Genomic DNA, 22,426 nt, shown 5'->3' on the forward strand with positions numbered 1-22,426 from the left:
CCCGCGGGAGCAGGGCGCCAAACTCAAAGCGCAAGATGGCGTCGGAGAGCCTATTCAGCCAGTTGGTGCCTGTGCAGGTGAAATGCCAGGGCTGCGAGGAGAGGTGAGGCGCCGGCGTGGCTTTCTTCCCTCAGATGAACGGGGTCTGTGGATTCTCCTTTGCAGTCGGCTAAAGACTGAGGGATCCCTTTCTCTTTTCCTGCCTTGGAGCCGCTCGTTCTACTTCAGGCCCCGGCACTCGGACGGTTGGATTTTCCCCGACAAGCCCGGCGAGAGCGGGGCGGAACTTCTCGGCGGGAGTGGCCGCCGCTTCTTTCATCCCCACCCCCCCGCATTTTTTGCCCGAAAGCTTTCAAAACAAAAACGCTAGAAAGCTATAGGTTTTTGGAACAAGACCGCTTCTATAATCCCCCTCACAATGCTCCTGAAAAAAACAACAGTGATGAATTAAACGCTGAACAGATTTCTCTCAGGCTGCAGCCACTGGGAGTGATCAATGACCCTGTCAAGCTTTTCAACTGTTGCAAGCTTGAGGGTGTGTATTGCGTGCTTTGCTTGATTCAATAGGCTATCGAGGTGATTCTGGAAATGTACATATTGTACTATCCAGTTATGTTCAGTTGATAGATACAGTACTATGGCTGCTTCTTTTCTAACATACACTCTGATTACCTATGATTAATGCTATGTGTATATATAATAAGCATCTATATCTGTCTGTCTATCTACTAGATGTTTTCAGGTATTTTGAGCATACCTCGGTCCCCTTTTTTTTCCCTGGGGGAGCTTCCACAGTTGAATGACAGATAGAAATTGAGCAGAGGGGCTCTCAGAGTTGTTACCTATCAGTATCTGCCTGTTGTGTAGCTGTTAAACTTTTGGAAGGATGTCAGGAAACAAAGGGGAGGGGGAACTCTTTAACATCTGCTCATGATTTCTTGCTGTGAATTGTTTAGTTAGAGCCCCTGGATCTGGGCTGCAAAAATCCAGACAACCAATAGAGTTCTTATTGCTGTCATCTAATGGTTGTCTGGATTTTTGCAGCCCAGATCTAGTAGCCCTAATTTAGCAAACTTTACTTATGGTGTTTAAAGGATAATAAATGGTATTTTCCCACAGTTTTAGTGTAGTTATAGGAATAACGGGATCAGGGATATTATCAATTAATAATAATTTATTAAACTTGTATGCCGCCCAAGTCTCAATGATTCTGTGCAGCTCACAACAATCAAACAAATTTCAGTAAAACATACAAAATAAAGAAAAAAAGATAGCAAGTGCAATGAAGTGAGGGGTCTCACTTTCCCTTGCCAAAGGCCTGGGTGAAGAGTCAGTCTTCATGGCTCTTCCAAACAACAACAGAGTGGGCGCCATGCAGATCTTGGGGAGAACCTCATTACAGAGGGCAGGTGCTGCTACAGAGAAGGCATGCTTCTGGTATCCTAAGAGATGACATTGTTTAATCGAAGAAACCTGGAGTGTGCCAATCCTGCAGGATTGAATTGGCTGGGCAAATGTTATGGGAGACAGGTGGATCCTCAAGTAACCAGGCCTTGTACCATGTAGAGCTTTATAGGTAACAACTAGCCCCTTGAATTGCACCTGGAAGCAAACTGGCAACCGGTGCAGCTCATGAAGCAGAGGTCTTACATGGGCATACCAATGTATTCTGGGCCAGTTGAAGATTCCGGGCAGTCTTCAAGAGCAGCCCCATGTGACTAGGGTCAGACCATAGCAGTAGTCAAGCTGTGAGGTGACTAGGGCATGAGTAACTGTCTGAAGGACAGCCCGCCCGATCTAGGAAAGAGCACAACTGGTGCACCAGATGGAGTTGTGCAAAGGCCTTCCTGGATGCAGGTGGCACCTGGTCTTGAAGCAGGACCTGCAAGTCCAAAAAGACCCCCAGATTATGTACCACCCTTGAAAGGGGAAGTGCTACCCCATCCAAGGATAAAGATGGACTATCCCTAGATCTGGGCAGTTCATACCCACAGCCACTTGGTCTTGGTAGGACTGAGTAGAAGACAGTTCCTCCCCATCCATACCCGCACAGGCACTGGGACAGAACCTTGACAGTCTCGTTTGGTTGCCCTGGAGTCGAAAGATATCATTGGGTATTATTGTCAGCATACTGATGATACTGAACCCCAAACTGGCAGATGACCTCACTCAGTGGTTGAAAAGGAGAGAAGAGAGAGTAGAACTCCGCAACAACCCACACAAGAGGGGCCTAGGGAGTGATCTCTCCTCCCAAACAACAACTGAAACCTGCCCTGGAGAAAGGAAGAGAACCATCATAAAATGTAAAAAAATAGTTTGGAAAGTGTAGTTCTCACCTGATGCTGTATGTTATATACCCATCTTTGCAGGGCTCTGATTATATATCATCAGCTAATAATTTCTCTTATCTTTTCATAAAATTAATGTCAATTAAGAATGGTAAATCCAGGCTTTCTTCACCACCTTGAGTATGGGAGAAGTTTATTATTATATATTGTAGTTTCAGACTGTGTAGGGCTGTGCAGTCTTACACATTCTGTTCAGAACTAACTACATGTCTTTGGAATCTGTGATAAAAGGCATAAGATTGTGTATACAATTAATGGTTGCCTGGAATATTCTGACCCCAACTTTCCATGCTCAGCTTTCACTGGGCTTTTGGCCTTTTCTCTGAGGGATTTTATTCTCCACTTCTTGCAAACCTACGGGGCTTCCTTAATATTTGTCTTCCTTGTGCATGAATGGTACTATTTTCATGTCATAATATTTGTTTGAATATTGTTATTCATACAAAGTAATGTCAAGTTATTAAGCTGCATTAATAAAAATGACTGGCATGAGTGGTGATTAACATAGTGATATGTAGAATCATATTTGGTTTGTTTATTTATTTAGCAAATTATATATCCGCCCATCTCACTGAAATGTGTCTCTGGGTGGCAAATAACTAACAACAATTAAAACAATATAACAACCAATAAAAAGATGTTATAATAATAATACTGGTAGTCCTTGACTTAAGACCACATTCATTATTAAGTGGTGTGGTCATTACATGAGGCATCACATGACTCCACCTGATTTTACGACATTTTTGTGGTGGTCATTAAGTGAATCATTGGAGTCATTAAGTGAATCATGTGGTTAAGTAAATCTCATAGTCATTACACGAATCACATGGCTGTTAACTGAAACACGTGGTTTCCCATTGATTTTGCTTGGCAGAAGCCAGCTGTGAAGGTTGCAAATGGTGATCACAGGACCCCGGGACGCTGCAACCATCATAAATACATGCCAGTTGCCAAGCACCCAAATTTTGATCATGTGACCTCAGGGATGCTGCAGTGGTGATAAGTGCAAGGATTGGTCATAAGTCACTTTTTTCAGCACTGTAGTAACTTTGAACGGTCACTAAACAAATGGTCGTAAGTCGAGGTCTACTTGTAAAAAATTAAAAATAATAAACCAAGATTGCAAGAGAATACAACCATCTAAGCACAAGAAAGCCATCTCACAGGCTCCGCATGGGATCCCCAAGGTTGTTGGAAAAACCATGTTTTAAGGGCTTTCCGGAAGATTAGCAGGGATGAGTTTTGATTGATTTTATGACAATCATGGTTTGATTGACTTTATGACATTTTTTAGCAAAGTAGTGTAATGGATCACCTTTACTTGAATTAAAATGCAACATCTTTCATTTGTAAATTGAAGAATGAATTGCTTTTAGTTATATCAATATTTTAAGTGCAGTTTTATGTATTTTGCAGGCGAATAAATGTCCGAGTGAGCGTTGAATTACAATCAACGACAAATCCCATTCATAGAAAGGTTTGTATCTCCTTCATTATGCATTATGCTTTCAGTTGTTAAAATAAATGATCCTGCTTAGAATTTTATTGGCTAGCTCTGGCGTAGCATCTGGCCCAGCATATGCCTTCATTAACAATAGATCTTATTGATAATTTATCAAAATAAGCATTGTGATGAACAATAATATTTCATCACTATAGAACAGAGCAAGGAGCTTTGTAAACCTGGAAGTGATATTCCATGATAGCTACATGGCAAAGTTGAGACCAAGTGGGGCCATCCTAATCAAATCACATATCTCCAAATAATCCTGCATTCATTCAGTCTCTTTTCTACCCTTCATTCAACCCCCTTCCACATTTGTGCATGTTAATTTGCCTTCCCATCTCAGCCTCCCCATCATGACCAACTTTTCATATGTATTCCCTTCCCATGTATTTACCCGTTTTGTGTCTTGGTATTGTCTGAGAAAGCTGTGTTTTCTTTTCTCATTATCTAATAAGAATGTACAAAATATGTTGAACTGTGAACAGAATATTCCAGAAAATTCTGGAATATTGTTTTCTTCTGGATCATGCTGAAACCTCCTCCTGGATCATGCTATTCTGGGGAACAATTCAAGATGTTCAAGTGATGGGTATTCTGCATGAAAGAGGCCTGTTTTGGGGTACACACTCCCTCTGGAACATCTCAGACTGCTTCCATGTAATTTGTCTGTTTCACAGACTGATAAACTTTCAGTCTTTAAGCAGCCAGCTGCAGATTTCTCCATTGTCAGTAAAAACAATCTTGCTGGCTCACAGAAAGGTCATTAGAAAGAAACTGAAAAAGTCTCCACCATAATGTAATGATGGAATGAAGTGGTTCTAAATGGATAATAATTCAAATGCTGAAATTCTTGTAACTCATTTTAATAACTCTTGTTAAAAGAGAAACTTGCTTGAAAGAAATACTTTGAAGCAAGTGCCAAAACCTTGACATTCTGGTTTGTAGGATTTACTTCCGGAAATTGTTGAGCCTGCCTGGGAATAACATAGTCGGGGAAGAGGCTTGGCGTGGTCCTGAGAGAAACAGAATGTTTCAGAGTTCTCTAGAATGTTCTGTTTCCAGAATGACAAATTTTGCACTTCATTGTGATTTATTGTGGATTCATAACAAGCTGAGAGCTAGCACAGTGTAATAGCTAAGGTGTTGAACCCGCACAAGAGAGACACAGGTTTAAGTTCCCACTCCACCAAGGACTCACTAGTTAATTTAGGCCAATCATTCTCTCAGCTTAACCTACCTCACATGTTGTTTTGATTATAAAATTAGATCCCTGTTTATTCACCCTTGAACTCTTGGGGAATAGATAAGATATAAATGTGATAAATGTATAATAGAAAAAGTGATAACCAGTATAAGAAGTGAGGATAGTTGAAAGAGTTAGTTAACTACCACATACATTTTCTCTGGATTTCTTAGCTGATCGGAAAAAATAATATTTGTTCATAGCAATCCTACTGCTATAGGTTCTTTTGAGGAATGGTGCAGACCACAGAGCAGAGGTGAATTTTATTTCCCTTTATTGTAGAGGAAGATTTATTATACAAAAATATTTACTACTGGAAGTGTGTGTACTTATTGTTGTCATTGTGCTTACTATTTCTAGGTATCTTATTCCTATGTTTCTGTATCTATGCCTTATTTCTTATGTTTACATCTATGTTTTATTTCTATACAAATACCTTATTTCTTCTGCTGTATCTGTTATCTGTGTTTTATGCACCAGGCTAAAAACTGGGAGACTATGAGTTCTAGTCCTGTCTTAGGCACGAAGCCAGCAGGGTGACCTTGGACCAGTCACTCTCTCTCAGCCCTAGGAAGGAGGCAATGGCAAAACACTTCTGAAATCTTGCCAAGAAAACTGTAGGGACTTGTCCAGGCAGCTGACAGGAGTCAAAACAGACTTGAAGGCACCCCCCCCCCAAATCTGTTTGTAGGTTAAGTAACCCTCCTCCTTTTCAAACCATGAATGTTTTAGCCTAGACTGTGTGATGTCATTAGAGCTCTACCGTTTCTGACCCTTGCTAGGCCTTTCACTGGCAAACTAGCTACAGCTATGCTGCGGGAACTGCCACCCTTGGTGAGGGGAATGTGGTTGTTGGACTGGTGTTGTGGCTAGGCTTCTCTGAGGCCCTACAACTGGTGTTGCTCTCAAGGCCTCTATTCCCCAGCCTTCTTGGGCTGCCAACTCCTAATGCTGCTGTTTCATCATCTCCCTCTAATGCTAGTCCTCTTCAAGGATGCTGATGTCAAATTGTTACTTGGCATTTGCATCTCCTGCACCACTCTTCCTTGCCAGGGTCTTGCTGAGCCATTCTTCTCTTTCGGATGGCACCCTGGAGATCTTCAATGTGTTTGCTTGCCCTGGAACTGTTCAGTATTTTTGGTTGCCCTACCAGTCCTAAGGCTATGCCTCTTCTCACTCACCTTTCACACCGATACATCAGTTAGCTCCCTTTTTCAACACACCCAAACGTGGTACCCCAAAGGGTTTTTTTAATAGTTGGTAAAAGAGTGGAATCTGGATCAAAAGCTCCCAGACCTCATTCTACACCTGTACTCTACCAAAAATGCCAATAAAACAATTCACTTAAAAATCCATAAAATTGGAAACTAAACATCTGCATGTTATTTGCTCACTAAGGATCAAAGTTACAGTAATGACAAGCCTGCTTCAGCTTTGAACTCTGGAAAAGGCCCTGCAGAAGGGAAAGGACCAAGAAAAATGGACAGGGCCTTACAGAAGAAGTTGATGGATCAGATGGGAGGCTTCCATCACTTCACCTTCACTTTAAAGGCTGATTTGGATAGACTCTGCAGTCAAACTTCTCTTTTGAAATGTTTGGGAATGAGCATTGCCCTCAGACTTGATATTTCTGTTATTGCTTTGTGCTGCTCAGAGGATTCGTATGTTGCATAGAAGCTTTCAGCACTTTATGAACCATATGACTAGGCTGTCACTGAAAGAATTACTCGAGAGAAATAAATTTCTTAACTTTTTAAATTCTTTCACACACTCTACCTATAGGATTTAGTTGTTCGGCTAACTGAAGATTCAGATCCCTTTTTCCTATATAATCTTGTTATTTCTGAGGAAGATTTTCAAAGGTAAATTTTCATGAATATTCTGATTTTTATAGATTTACATTTTAAGTATACTATCAAGCATTTAGTAATAAAAATATTGGTATAATATTTTTAATTATAATATTTATAATTATAATATTATTTATTATAATATCCGGTCAGTCACTCATGCCCTAGTCATCTCCCATATAGACTATTGCAATGTGCTCTACATGGGGCTACCCTTGAAGAGTATCCAGAAGCTACAGCTGGTACAAAATGCGGCCATGCGGGCAATCTTGGGTGCCCCAAGGATGGCATATATAACACTGCTGCGGGAACTGCATTGGGTGCCAGTTTGCTTCTGGGTCCAATTCAAGGTGTTGGTTATCACCTTTAAAGCCCTATATGGCATGAGACCAGGTTACCTAAGGGACCGTCTCATCCTCATTATGTTGATCTGTCCCACCTGGTCAGGCAGAGGAGATATGTTATGGACCCCGTCTATGAAAGAATGTCAGCTGGCGGGGCCCAGGAGGAGAGCCTTCTCTGCCATTGCTCCCGCCCTATGGCATACTCTTCCCCAGAGGTGAGGTGGCCCCCATTCTCCTGGCCTTCAAGACCTGGCTCTGCCAACTTGCGTGGGTCAAGAAGGGATATAACCAACCCTGGGGGTGGCTAGCACTTTGAAGGTGCTCCCTGAGCCTAATAACTTCTCGGAAGATATTTATTATTTATATAGGAAGTCTTCTTCTAATGTATTTTAATTCATATTTATTCTATTTTAATATTTATTCTTTTTACTGTAAACTGCCCAGAGTCGCTCTGCAGTAAGATGGGTGGTGACAAATTTGAAATATAAATAAATAAATACAATAGTCCTACTACAAGAACAACCAAATTAATCTCTATAGAATTAAGATTATATGAAGTATTAATTCAGTACTTATATTGAAACAATATCGCTGATGTTTGATGTTTTTAGTTTTGTTTTCTTTTTGCATAAATTATGAACACCCGCCTTAGACTATAAATGTATAAGGATCCATTTAGACCAGTGTTTTTCAAACTTGGCAACCTTAAGATGTGTGGACTTCAACTCCCAGAATTCCCCAGCCAGCATTCTGGCTGGAGAATTCTGGGAATTGAAGTCCACACATCTTAACGTTGCCAAGTTTGAAAAACACTGATTTAGACTTTCAACATTTTGAGGAGAAAGACCCCCTTACTTCAGAATCATGTTCTAGGAGTTAGATGAGAACTACTGGGCTAAAAATTAAATGTAATGCTAGAATGGGTAATGAGTATAACTGCAGTAATAAGTGATTAACTGAAATGTCAGGTAAATTGTGCTAACATTCCAAAAGGTGGTAAGAAAATTGTTCTGTAATTTTTTTCAGCCAAACACCTTAGAATTCTTAGTTTTTGAAAGAAATGTCTTGAAGATTAGCTAAGCACACATTATATTGGTAGGTGTATTTAATTTTTTCTTCTTTTCTGTGTAGTTTAAAACTCCAGCAAAGTCTTCTGGTAGATTTTTCTGCTTTTCCTCAGAGATTTATAGATCTTCTTCAGCACTGTATCCAAGAACAAGATAAAGAAATCCCAAGGTTAGTAATACATAAACAGTACTTTATACTATCTTCAAATTAAAGAATACAAATAACATTTGTAAATCAATCTATCATTTCTTTAGAATATCAAGTTCAAGAAACTAAAAATAAAATTAAGAAAAAGAGAGTAGGATTGTTTGCCTTTGTTTGCTTCTAGAACATTTAATGGCTCAGAGCTGCCCTTATTATTTTTTTAGGGGCTGGATGTTAGCCCTGTGAGGTAGTCCAGACAAGAAGCACAACCAGGAGTACTAGCTCTATCTTTACAGATAGTCCTCGCTTAACAACCATTCATTCAGCAACCTTTTGAAGTTATGACAGTGCTGAATGAATGGTACTTACACCCGGTCCTGAAAGTCACAACCATTACAATGTCCCTGCAGTCACATGCTCAAAATTCAGGCACTTGGCATTTACGACCACAGGGTGTGCTTTAACTTTCTTCAACCTGCCTGTCTCCCCCCATCTCTGCCCTTTTGGTTGCCCTGTGTTCCACTGTGCCTGCCACTCCCAGCTGACCTTCGCTGTCTTCCTCCTACTGCTGATGAGGCACACTGAGCCTGGCCCTTTGCGATGCAGGTGCTGGCCACGTGCGGCCTTCCTGAGGTCTCGCAAGGCCTTCCCAAGGCCACAGCTGCCTCACGAAGGGCCAGGCTGGGCATGCCTTGGCAGCAGAAGAAGACAGTAAGGGGCAGCTGGGGGCAGCAGAGTGCAGGGTGGTGGGGGCAGCTGCCTTTGGGGTGGCTGGAGCTTCACACTGTAGTGCTGGGGTGGCTGGGGCTTTGTGGCAGCGGCTGGGGCTTCACACTGTGGCAGTGGGAAGGCTGGCCACTGCATGAGACATGTGGCAGCACTCCTTGGCAGCAGGGCCAGCAGAGGCAGCGCCAGCAATGCTAGGGCTGAAGTAGAGGCCCGGGAGTGGCGGTGGCAGGCTGCTAAAGGCCCTGGGCCTCTACCTCAGCCCCAATGCTGCTGGTACTGCTACCACTACCGAGGAGTGCCACTGTGCAGGGCAGCCAAAACCTGCTGAGGCGGTGGCAGCTGGGGCTTCATGGTGCTGGGGTGGTGGTGGCTAGGGCGTCAACAGCTGGGGCTTTGCACCACGGGACGGCTGGGGCTGGGGAGGCTGCAGCTGCGGCTTTGCATTGTGCTAGGGCAGCAGCAGCTGGGGCTTTGCATTGTGGTGCTGGGGTGGCAGCAGCTGGGGCTTCATACTGTGGTGCTGGGATGGCTGGCTGTGGTGTGGGGCTTGAGGCTGCACTCAGTGGCAGTGGCAGTGCCGGTGGCACTGGGGCTGAAGTAGAGGCCCAGGGGTGGTGGCAGTTGGCTAAAAATCACAAGAAACCATAGTGTTGAGTTTTAGCAGTGCACTGAAAAGGGCTTGAGGCTACTAAAAATGTTAATGATCAAAGATTTCCCATTCTTCCATAGGGATCATAAGTGACCCTGCCTTGTTTGAGGAGGCAGGGTTCTGAGAGGGTAACTTTCACATACTGGTAATTCTCACTTAATGATGCTCATTGCAACTGGAATTTCTGTTACTAAGCAACGTCATAAAGCATGATGTCACATAACCATGCTGCTTAGCGATGGAAATTCCAGTTGCCATCGTTAAGAGAATCACTGCGGGTCGTTAAGCAAGGATATCGTGGTTGCCATTTGCGACCTCCTGCCAGCTTCCCTATTTCCTTGTAGGAAGCTGGCAAAGAAGGTTGCAAATGGCAATCATGTGACACTGGGGCGCTGCAATGTTGTAATTGTGAGCTGGGCGCCAAGCACCTAGATTGTGATTACATGATCATGGGAACACTGCGACTGACATAAGTATGAGGACTGGTCAGAATTACTACTCAGCACCATCATAAATTCAAATGGTCACTGAACGAGTGGTCATTAAACGAGGACCACCTATATGCATCAGCAGACTAAAGTAGGTGGAGCTTGAGAATGAGACTCCTGGAGATTCTCTGTCCCTGCTTTAAGCAGGTAATAGATCTTAGAAAGCCTCTAAATCATTCTGAAATGGGATGCTGATCTCATTCATCATGATAGTCAAGGCGTATAAAATCAGTTTTTACTTTTCTTTCCAGTGTGTAAGAGGAAGCCCCTTCCCAATTCCAGTCTATGAGACAAAATGCTGCAATAGTTCTACTGTATTTATTTCTTCAGTTCCTTTTTCATTACAGTCAAAGAACCTGTTGTAATGTAGGACACTGTTGTCTCATCTCATGAATCTTTGTTCTCTTTTCCCCCCTCATGCTATGGTCAGTGTTCCTAGGAGAAGAATGTGCATTTTTGTTTCTTCTTAAAACCTTTCAGGATTTTGTTATATGTGATATCTTTTCTTTTTAGGTTTTTGCTACAGCTGGTTTCTTCAGGATCTAGTTTAGATCACACACCTTCATTTCTAAATGTGGTTGAGACAAACCCATTTAAACATCTTACCCATTTATCACTAAAATTCTTACCAGGAAATGATGCTGAAATCAAGAAATTTTTGGCATCCTGCCTCAAATGTGCTAAGGTAAAATGATAGTTTCAGTTATATAATGTAGAGTTAGGCTTTGCCTTTTTTGGGGGGGGGCAATATTAATTATTTTTGGACATTAAGAAAAGTAAAAGATTAAGTTAAATGGCACATACTACTGAGTTTAAGGCTGACTGATGTACTTGCTTTAAGATTCTTTATATTTTTAGAATTGAATGATGGCAGTACAGTGAAATCTTAATTTAACAGACCATTTGAAAGGTAGGGGATGTCTTATTTATGACTCCATTAAATCAAAGAATGCACTATCTGCAGTGATGTACTAAGTCTAAATGAGGTTTCACTGTCATAGTTTAGAAATAATATGCTAACAATATTTAGAAAAACAACCAAATGGCCTTTGTAACTCATGTAGTAGAAATATGCTTGCAACTGATGTGCTGAATAAGGCAACCTTATAGTACAATCCTATGCAAATTGACTGAGAAGAAAGTCCTCCAATGTCCAGGAGAATGTATTTCCTACTAATTGCAATTCATCACTTTGTAGACTAAAAACATATTGACTGAGAAACTTTCAATTGTTTATAGGACGAAAAGTTATTGCTAGAACAAAAACTTAGCAGAACAGAGGAGGACCTTACAAGACAGCTGAATTATACTCAGCAGGTAAGAGCAAAGAGTATGCCCCAATTTATAGAAAACTGATATAAATATATTTAGCTATTTTAACTATGTTTTATCAAGAGTGTTTAAATATAAAGCTAATGGAAAAACATATTACTGAACGTCTATGTAGAAATAAAAAAAAAACTTACCATAATAGTAGTCACACAGTTGTGGTAAAATTAGCAAAGTATTATTATACCTTGAAGAATAACAAATTAACTGTATCATGAACCTAGGTAGGTGAAAGCCTAATTCATTAGAGGAAACTCATGTCTTAATGTGCTACAAACCTCTTTTTAAAGAAAATAAAATAGATTTATATAGGATTGTGAAGATAAGAGCAAAGCATTTTTCTGAGAGTGGCATACAGAACAATTGTTATATTGCTATATGTTTTAAGACATTCTGACTGGAGTCCTTTAATAAAGCATGTTAGAATTAAATTTCTTGGATTAGATGAAAGCCTAGTGATTATATTTTTTCTTTTAGAGCTTGTCAGAAAAGAGCAGGGAACTAGACAACTTAAGAAGTGAATGGGCCTCCAAGATAGCATCATTGAACAGCAAGCATACTCAGGAATTGTCAAATGAGAAGGAGAAAACTCTACAGGTATCTAAAGAATACAGTGTATAAAACAAATGATTCCTTTTATATTTAAGAATTATTAAAGCACTTTCTGTTTTTTGTAGGCACAAGCACACTATCAGCAACAGAATGAACAACAGAAAAGAGACCTGGAAAACTTGCATCAGAAAACTGTCCAGCAACTGCAGACCAGGCTGAAAGAGTTGGAACTTGCTAACAAAGACTTAATGGAAAGGAGATACAAAGGCGATTCCACCGTCAGGGAACTTAAAGCAAAATTGTCTGGCATAGAAGATGTATGTAATATTTGGCTATTTGTGTCTGATTCGCATTACTTATAATTTCTAGTTGTATACATTATAAGCAACTGAAAACATAGCAAATATTCTCCATTATAACAGGTGAATATAATACGGTTATGTGATCTAAACAATTGTTGCAGAATGTATTTATTTTTTAAATCAAGCTTAAATCTTTAAAATCTTTTAGAATGCTTTAATTTTTTCAATCAATAAGGAATGCCAGAGAACAAAGCAAGAAGTTCTGTCCCTACGTCGGGAGAATGCTACCTTAGATGCTGAATGCCATGAAAAGGAGAAGCAAGTTAATCAACTGCAGATGCGCGTTGCTGTTTTAGAGCAAGAGATCAAAGACAAGGACCAGCTTGTTGCTAGGACAAAAGAAGTATTGGCAGCAACACAAGAACAAAAGGTTCTTAGCTTTTTTCCCTCTAGTACCATTTTAATAAATGTAGTAATTAAAGTTCATTATGATCTAAAGTGTTACTTTATGTATTTGGTTGACTGCATGTGACTAGGGATGTGCTGCACTTCAGATCTGAAACTAACAGACTGCACTGAGCATGCAAGTTACACCTGTCAGTACCTGTTTTAAAAAGTTAGGTAGCTTCATGATTCCAGGAGGAGGCAGCTGAGTATTCACAGCCATTCTAAAGCAGCTTGTCATACTCTGCCTCCTTAACTCAAATGTATTTTCCTGGGGTTGTGTGGCTACCTTACAAACCTAGTGAAAAACATAGCTTGTTTAAGGAGACATCTTTTTGATTTCAGCTCTGGAGCAAAGAGCATTACCTATAAGGTTTACATTATGTGAAAAATAGAATCTTTGTTGCATCATAATCTGTTTTAATTTGTTTTTTAATATTTTGAAAGTAGCTTATTTTAGTGTGACACAGAACATAAATTTTGACAATTTGAAGCTGATTTGCTAAACTAGTAATATGGTTCTCTATGATTTGGCTATGTTTAGAAAGTTCAAGCACATTGCATGCTCCATCTTCTCTCCCCCCCCAAAATTGTAGATTATAGAACATACTGCCACATTAAACATTTTTACAGATGTTTAATAACACATTAAACTTTCAATGTGTTACTGGTTTTACAGACCACATGATAGGGTTTGCAGAACTGCTAGTTCCTTGTTTATTTTGAAACCAATCCATGCAGATTTTGACTTTTTTTGTTTTTGACATAATCTGCCTAACATTATATACTCTTTAAAAGGCGAACCTGGAAGAAAATACAGAAAAGAAACAACTTCAGATAGGAAAGCTAGAAACCTCACTGAAAGCTCTATCAACTGAGTTCCTTAAGGTTTGTTCAGACATGATTCTCTTTTATGGTTATGGTTGTTTGATTTCATCTGATCATCATTTAGTATTCTATAATATTATTTCCAGGCCAATGAGATCATAAAGAAACTGCAAGGAGATGTAAAAACTTTAATGAGTAAGTTGAAATTGAAAAACACAGTAACAATTCAGCAAGAAAAACTCTTGGCTGAAAAGGAAGGAAAACTGCAGAAAGAGCAGAAGGAATTCCAGGAACTGGAAAGTTCTCTTCGAGAAAAAGAACAAGAGGTAACTTAAGACTCTTCTATTTAGTAAATGCTTAAACAAATGCTAAGATTTCCTTTCACCAGAAATATTCTTTCCTATAAATCAACTCTTATCTGGAATGTAGTAAAGATTCCCTCAATTTTAACTCATTTCCTGGTCACCTTATGCCCATATAAGTTTTTTGAGAAAAATGGTTTCTTAACAAAATGGTTTGCTGTGATTGAGGGATTTTTTTTTCTATTTCCCAGTCTAATTTACTGTCCTGGTGTTTCCCAGTGGCATCCCATCTAAGAATTAACAAGACCCAAACCTTGTTTTCCTTTTTCAGGATCAGATAATGTCAGTTAGATGCTACTATCTGCTTAGATATATTCTGAAGTAGTATTTTTGTTTTATAGTCTTTAAAATAAATGTTTATGGATTTATTTATTTATCTATTTAAATTTTTGTATTTTACCAGTTTCAACAATAACTTATATAATGATGCTTGTAATTTAGGGGAAATGTCTTCTGGAGTTATTTTAATTTTGAAATATTTTGTTGCTATTGATAAAAATATTTCAGATAACTAATGATAGGGAAACATTTCAGGTATGCAAATTGCAGGAACAATTAGAAGCCACAGTACAAAAGCTGGAAGAAAGCAAACATCTTCTCAAAACAAATGAAAATGGTATGTGACTTTCTTACATTAACTACTGTCTAATCTTTTCAACAATGTATATTTTAATATATAGAATTTATCAGGAGATACAATCTTGGTTTTGGGCTAGGCATTTTCTCTGTTATGTATATGCTTTAGGCAATAATTGTGAATGTTTGGTTTAAGATACAGATGAATAATTCTTTTTTATATATTTGGAGGATTTGGGGGGATAGGGATATTGAAGAATGATTTTGATAGATGCCATTCTTATTTTCCCTTCTTTGGTCCCACCTGGCACTTACTAATAGGACACTCATTTCCTTTTTTGTATTAATGCAACCATTAGTCTGTTTCCCTTAACTTACAATAATACATAGAAGCTCCATCTTGTCACACAAGATTTATCAGTTCTTAATCATATTAAAACTAAGGCTGCAATTCTGTGAATATTTATTTGGGAGTGAGCCCTCTTTAACTCTGTTTAACTTTCAAAGCACCATCTATCCAGCAGTATTCAGAATTTAATTATGACTTAGTTTTAAAATTAAAAATAAACTGAAAGATGAAATGTTTTTTAATTTTTTTTGTTTGTAGTCATCACATGGCTAAATAAACAATTGAATGAAATTCAGATGACAAGGAAGCAAGAAATACTAGGAACATCTACTTCTAGCAACACTGCTTCAAGAACTGGTAGCTCTCCTCATAGTATGGTAATAGTAAAATTCTTATGAATATGTATTCATCTTTGATACTGACAAAGTTGCTGTCCTTTGTGGTTTAATTTCTAAGTAAGAAGACAAAATTCAGTGGGAGTGCACACTTTGTATAAATTCTGCAGAAATGGATGGTTCTTGGGGTCTGTTTGGGATTGAGCTATTTTCCCTTCCCCTCCTGATAAAAAGGTGAGGCTTGGGGTGCGCATGCTTCCCTCTATTTGCTTCCTGTATTATCCTGTAAATAGATGGTAAACTTATGCTTCAGCCTGGGATTCAAACCAAGTCTTGGCAGAAGCAGAGTGCCTTAGTTTCAAGCAAATTAAATATAGACTATGCAACATATGAAGTGCAATATAAATAGTAGTATGTTTGAACTTTGACTATGCTTGCCTTAAAGACTAAAAGGTAAAAGGTAAGAAGCAATTTGTTTTCTTTTACAGGCTGATAGTAGGATTCCATCTTTAAGTTCAGGGCTGAACTATCCCATCTCCCCCTTGCTGGCTTTCCAAAGCTTCCCGGAAGCAGCTGCAGTCAAAAATGCCAACCAACAAGCACCAGGAACAAAGGCAAGGCATTTGAGATGTTTATCTTTAATTACGTTCCATTACATTTGCATCTTTTCGAGTCATGTCTTTTCCATTTGATTAATCTACTAAAAAAAAACCCCTCCTCTCTCCTTCTGCTACTCTGGGTGACTCCCTTTTGTGGGGAAAAATACAACAATTAGGGATGAGTGATCCCAAAATCCTAAAGGTTCCACGTGTCATTCAGTATTTGTTGTGCAGTTCCTTATGTAAGAATACCTGAATGGCCAGTTAAACCAAGGTGTAATTGCCAAAAGAGCTGTTTTAAGGCCAAAATGATCTCCCTAGTTGATATGCATGCAGTTAACTCATAAGGCCTCAACATTTATTTATATGTTTATGTATTTATTTAGATTATGTACATAGCCACCCTCTCAAAACAACTCAGATCAATATACTGATAAAAATAATCAGCAAAAGACAACAATAAAATATAATAAAACAGATACAAGAAATTCCACCAAAGAACCCAAATCTTCCTAACCGAGTGCCGTGATTTACAAGCTTTAGAAAAAGCAGGCAGGATGAGGCCACCTGTATTTAATGTAGAATATTATTCCAACTGATTAAAATGTCATTGGATTCTGAAGTTCTCCCACTGGACAGAGGTATAACAATCAAGCTATGGCTCACATGGAGGAAGGCCTAGTTGTATTAAATAAATTCTGTGGTTGTTGCTTCCCCACTCACTCCCATCTCATCAGATTATAATTTGCACATGAAAAGGCAAATGCAGGGTGTGGGAGATTTACATAACACTGTGCAACTCAAGTAGTATTCTGAAAATTGTATTAATCAATCATAAATTTTTGATGGTAAGAGGACTCTTCTTTAGGCAGGTGAAAATGTGATTTTGCAAGTATGTAGATGCTAAGAGAAAGCCATTCATTTTTGCAAAAACCAATAGCATTGCCATGCAAAAGACATGCTGGTTCCATGAGTGAAACGTATAGATAATATTATGGCCATGATTTACTGTAAATCAAATGTCAGTGATGATGTCAGACCAATTAATATACATTACTATTAGTACTCTACTGAGAAAACTTATTTAATTCTGCTTTAAATAAATGTGTTGACAGTTTATACTGTTCAATCATTAAACATTTCTGTAATAATATGTAGAGATAGCTTTTTTTTATACGCAATATTGTATGATGGTTTTATATGCAATATTGTATGGCTTTGATACATAAAATGATTAAAAATGTAAAACTTTTAAAAAACTTTTCCAGCAGGTTCACTTCAATGTGCAGCTCTCAGAAACCAACAGATGTTCAGATACCCAGCCAGGGATTCCTGGGTTGATAAGTCATTCAACAAATAAAGAAAAGTAAGCAGTTGAGCAAGAGAAGAGTAGATTTGAGAAAACTGGGAGCATTTAAAGAAAGGGTGGGGAAGCCATTTTGGGTTGAACAGGAAGGCAAACTTGGGAATTGGGAGAAAGCAGGACTATCTAGGGGAGAGGCCAAAAGGTTGAAGGAGTGCGTAGAGTGAATGCAACCAGTCCGACTTCTAGAGGTAGTCGGGTATTCTAAATGCAAGAAAACAGTTTCTTCTTCCTGTTGCAGTACATCAGACTTCCCTTTTCCCCATTCTAAGGCAGTGTGGGAGCCAACAAGGCAAGAAATAAATCCACCAGAAGACTGGCTTAATGTGGGAGGTCTAACAGGAAATTAAACACAATTAGAGCAAGCCATATTCTGCCATGTCCTAATTTTCAGTGTGTTCTAACAAGGGCAACATATTTACTTACGTATTTATTCTGAAGTCATATGAAATATACTGACGTTTCTAGTAAAGGCTTACACTTAAGAGTATGAATGTAATTGCCACCTGGGTAGACTGCTGTTCCTGGAGCTAAACAGAGTGTCTTGGTACAGTGAAAACTACTGTAATTCAGCCCGAGAATTAGACTGAATTCAGTACGGCATGAGCTATAAAGGCATAGCATATACTGTATATCTGAAAGGAAATTAACACTAAATTTAAGATGATACCCCACCCCAGCACAGAGTAGATAAAACAGAAACAAGAAAAAAACTAGTCTTCCTCTTTTCTCTTTAAGAATGGCTTGGGGAAAAATGTTAGTCTCCCTTCAGGCAAACAGAACATATCTTGACTAATTTTAACAGTGATTCAAGTCATATGGTGCCCACAGTAAGAAAGTTTTGGGAAAAATTATATCAGTGGAGAAACATCTAAAAGCAAAGATCTAAATTTTTCCAAGGACTAGATCATCTTTCATTTCCCCAGAGTTTAAGCAGAATGTCATTACTTTATGGAACATGGCTCCTAATAACAAAGATGCCATAGGAACAGTCGTAAGGTATATCTAAGATCCTTAATCTGCTTGATTGGACCTCTTAAATTTTGACAGTGCGCTGAATATCAGTGCTGTGATCAATCTGACAAGTCATATGCTCTCTGCCACTCTCCACCTTTTGATACATATCAAAAGATGATGATCGTTAGGTATGATAGAGACTTTGTGAAGATGAGATAGTCTGTTTGATAGTAGCAGGAAAGCCAAGTTTTCAGAGACAGACTCTTCTGAAGAATTAATATGACCTGCCTTAAACTTAAGGAATTGGTCCTTGAATGTAGGAATTTTTGCCCCTACATTCCCTTTGAGGTCAGCATTCATGGGCTCACTGTCTTTTAAAGAAATTAATTAATAGGAGATCTGGAATTATATTTGAAAACCTTACAAATTTTAATTTGGGAAATTTAGCAAAATCCTTCTAATTAGTTAACTGCTTACAACAGTTCTATTTTCTTTTGACTAGTGGTGAAAACGTGGGACTGGAAGCAAAGTATTTAAAGAAAAGGGAAGATAGCATTCCTTTAAGAGGGCTCAGTCAAAACACAGCTCACAACACAGGTAAACAGGTATATATATTTAATTAAAACAGAATTTGCTCAAAATACTGAAAACTTCTTAAGATGCAAATTCAAGATCAATTCTTATCATTAGCAGGATATATGAAGTCATCTACACTGAAAAAAGCACAGATTCCATGCAAGCCTACAGCACCTTCTAGAACCTCTGCCTACTTTCCTGGATAGCGCATTATAATTAAAGGTTTACAGCAGTTGTGATTTTTTAATCGATTATCAGTTACGTGCATTTGTTTCCCTTTTGAAGTATCAACATTAAATTTTTACTGAATATCTCTTAGATTTCTGGGTACTAAAGTGAACTATTTCTGAGATGTTTAAGCTATTATGTTTTTATATAACATAAAATAAAATGGACATTTTTATTCAAATGGATAGAAATCTTAAATCTTGGTTATTCTCTAATAGTTTGTCTATACTTTTGCATATGTGAGGTATTTGCCTTCAATGTCTATTAAGGATGCACTAGCTGATAAGAATGGCTTATTGTTATTTCTGTGCGAGAAGTTTGTGGAATGTGGTGCTCAGAAATGAAGAAATTGTGGAAGGATTATGGGGGAGTTCACCTGACACAAATAGAGTTGTCTGCAGAATTGTGGAGCTCAGTTTTTCAGTCTATGATTCTGCAGAGAGTTCTGCTCAAATCCAGTTCAATGCAAGTAGATCTGCCTTATAGTTCTAACTACTTAATACTGCAATGTCAGGGAGGGGTATGGCAGATGGGATAGGATGTAGAGCTCCTGGTTCTCCTATGTATTTCAGCCTAAATAAGGATAAACTTACATTTCATTTCATACCATTTTTCATTTACCAGTTTTCATTTGAATAGTGTACACCTTTGTAAAAACTGTGTCTAAGTTGGAAATCTTTCCAATTATTTATAGATTTAAAGACTGTGTGATAACGCTCCTAAATGGCCAAACTATGCATTTTAAGCTTGAATGTCAAAATCTGCTATTTGACCATTTGGGTCTTTTGGCCATAAATAAAAATTATTATTATTTAGCCATGTCTGAAGTAATGAAATAATTTTTAAACACAATATTGTCTGGTTTCTAACCGTACTGGTAGAAAAATTTTAACATATAAACTGGCTCTGTCAAGTTCTTTTTGTTGCCTTTGGAATTCATTTAAACCTAGATATGCAAATTGATTTTAATAATTTTAGTGGAACTATTAATAATGTGATTTAGGATTGCAGTATTAGTGCCCACAAATCTATCATAAACCTTTGTTTCTGGGTTTAGAGTATTTTAGAACTCCTGTGCTATTGGTTAACAATACTGGCAAGTTTTCTCCAGGGTTTAGAAGATAGTACTTAAATCATTGCTGAATGTTGGTGTATTTTTGTTAGGCTTTCCCTCCACTGTACATATTTTATTTGTCCTCGAGTATAGTTTGGTTTGCCATCTGAGCAGAATCAATGCTTTATTTTAGCATTTAATTTTGCAACATATGTTTAAATTGAAATGTTATATCTGGAAACTGGTCTGTTGCATCATACTCACATAATGATTAATATTCTAAACTGTAATCTAATATCTGAAAGATTAACAGGATGTTATTTTTGCTGCTATTCAGTAGTAATGTGCAAACCATTTTGAATTTAGAACAGTTGTTTTGAGTTTACTAGAACTGTTTTCAATGTGAAATGTTTTGCACACTTATTCTATTCAGATGTTTTTAACTCTAGATGGTCTGCTCATATAGTTGTAAAATATTTAGGTTTCCATGTGCTTGGAAATTAAGCTTCAGCATATTATATAAAATTGGTGTATAGATTGTGAGTAACAATGTCTGTACTGTACAGTACCTTATATCTAGACTTCTACTCCCCAGATTTCTCTTCATGCTAGGAGTAGAGTGATGAGGTTCACATATTCTTGCTGCTGTTGAGCATAGGGGTCCCTGTCAAATTAGATGGAAGAATATCCTAGTGCTGCACGGAAACATAAAAATCCCGAGTCTTTCCAGCTGGAGGAGCTATTCATTTTGCAGTGTGACAACTGTACCTCTGAGTCAGATCAGCAAAAATGTTGGGCATAGTCCAGCCAATTTTAAGTTTTATGAAATGCATAGGAAAGATTTAAGCATGTTGTAAGAACTTCATCATAACTGTGGTGGCTGGAAAATACCTGAAGTTCCCTTTAATGGGGTTTTATTATATTCATGCTTTTTTTCAGATAGAACTGGTCTAAACATCTTGTAACTTTGTCAAATATACATTTAGATAAATCTAACATGTATAGTAAACTAGTTGATTTAAAGTTTGAACTGAAATCCCTTCAATTGCTTGAGGTAAAAAATTCAAGGTATTTTAAGGGTTGTTGTGGTTTGTATTTAGTTATTTGCTTTTTGGTATATACATAAACTTGTAATTCTGTATATTGTGTGAAAAACAATTGAAATCATTTAACTGTATTATTGCACAATCATTCTCTGCAGTGTAAAATGTATATATTTGTCTATAACCAGAATGTAGTGTTCATATCTATATATATGTTCATTTTAATAAAACTTTTACACAAATGTTTAATTTCTGTCAAGAGTATAAACTTAAGTTTTCTAATATGGAAAAGGAACATGTTTATTAAGGTACAGTTCAGGTTTGAGAAAGTAAAGACTATACGACAGTCTTTGCTCTATTTCCTTACAACTTCCGGTCTTTTTGCTTCATATAAAAGCTTGAGAAGAGTCACCTTGAGTAGCTACTGCAACTTAATCCAATTTTGTTTTAGACTAAAGGAAGCTTACTTTTTTGTGTTAATTATAGAAAAATGGATAGGCCTTGCATGTTTACAACTTAAATATTAAGAACCAATGCTCCTTTGTTTCTTGGTGTGAAATAGCATATAAGATAGGCTATATAAATATTCATGTAGTTGGGATGGATTAGTGTGGTGAATACCTACAGCTGAAGCACCTGCTCTTCCAAAGACTGCTTCCAGGGACATAGCCATATTCAGGACAATTATGAAGGACCGTAATTTTTATTACAGTCACTGCCCAGATTACAGGAGAATTATTCTCCTCCCCCTACCATGGAAAGTGATGCTCCAGGCAGCTAGTAATAACAAAAGATTTATATATACAGTATTGTGCAAAAGTTTTAGCCAGCCGTGAAAAAATGCTATAAAGTAATGCTTTCAAAAATATATATTGTAATTGTTTATGTTTATCAATTTACAAAATGCAAAGTAAGCGAACAGAAGAGAAATCCAAATCAAATCAATATTTGGTGTGACCACCCTTTGCCTTCAAAACAGCATCAGTTCTTCTAGGTACGCTTGCGCAGAGTTTTTGAAGGAACTCGGCAGGTAGCTTGTTCCAAACATCTTGGCGAAGTAACCACAGATCTCCTGTGGATGTAGGCTGCCTCAAATCCTTCTGTCTCTTCATGTAATCCCAGACAGACTTGATGATGTTGAGATCAGGGCTCTGTG

At 38.1% G+C, this 22,426-nt stretch overlaps 1 protein-coding gene across 5 annotated transcripts; it reads left to right on the forward strand.

Annotated features, from left to right (window-relative positions):
- Positions 1-4: 4 nt before the first annotated feature.
- Positions 5-21,500, forward strand: SASS6 (SAS-6 centriolar assembly protein). 5 transcript variants are annotated; one of them, XM_088153854.1, is made up of 17 exons: positions 5-103; positions 3,768-3,828; positions 6,884-6,963; positions 8,427-8,531; positions 10,887-11,058; positions 11,613-11,690; positions 12,180-12,299; positions 12,380-12,571; positions 12,792-12,986; positions 13,799-13,888; positions 13,975-14,154; positions 14,725-14,806; positions 15,374-15,492; positions 15,939-16,064; positions 17,318-17,415; positions 18,872-18,974; positions 19,060-21,500. In XM_088153854.1, the coding sequence occupies exons 1-17, from the start codon at positions 36-38 to the stop codon at positions 19,069-19,071; spliced, it is 1,881 nt and encodes a 626-aa protein (XP_088009980.1). In that variant the 5' UTR covers positions 5-35; the 3' UTR covers positions 19,072-21,500. The 5 variants fall into 5 exon arrangements, with proteins under 5 accessions (XP_088009980.1, XP_088009981.1, XP_088009978.1 ...); XM_088153855.1 differs by having other exon boundaries at positions 19,063-21,500; XM_088153852.1 differs by having other exon boundaries at positions 18,872-18,966.
- The last annotated feature ends 926 nt before the right edge of the window (positions 21,501-22,426 follow it).

This window comes from Python bivittatus, unplaced genomic scaffold (genome assembly GCF_059951505.1).
Source record: "Python bivittatus isolate LINGU-HERP-01145 unplaced genomic scaffold, Pbiv_v1 ctg000700_np1212, whole genome shotgun sequence".
NCBI classification, from domain to species: Eukaryota; Metazoa; Chordata; class Lepidosauria; order Squamata; family Pythonidae; genus Python; species Python bivittatus.

Excerpts from the sequence above, each read along its gene's own strand:
- SASS6 (XM_088153852.1), top strand. The coding sequence starts at position 36 with ATGGCGTCGGAGAGCCTATTCAGCCAGTTGGTGCCTGTGCAGGTGAAA. Across the intron at positions 12,572-12,791 it reads AATTGTCTGGCATAGAAGAT|GAATGCCAGAGAACAAAGCA; the intron begins GTATGTAATATT and ends TCAATCAATAAG. Across the intron at positions 14,155-14,724 it reads TTCGAGAAAAAGAACAAGAG|GTATGCAAATTGCAGGAACA; the intron begins GTAACTTAAGAC and ends GAAACATTTCAG.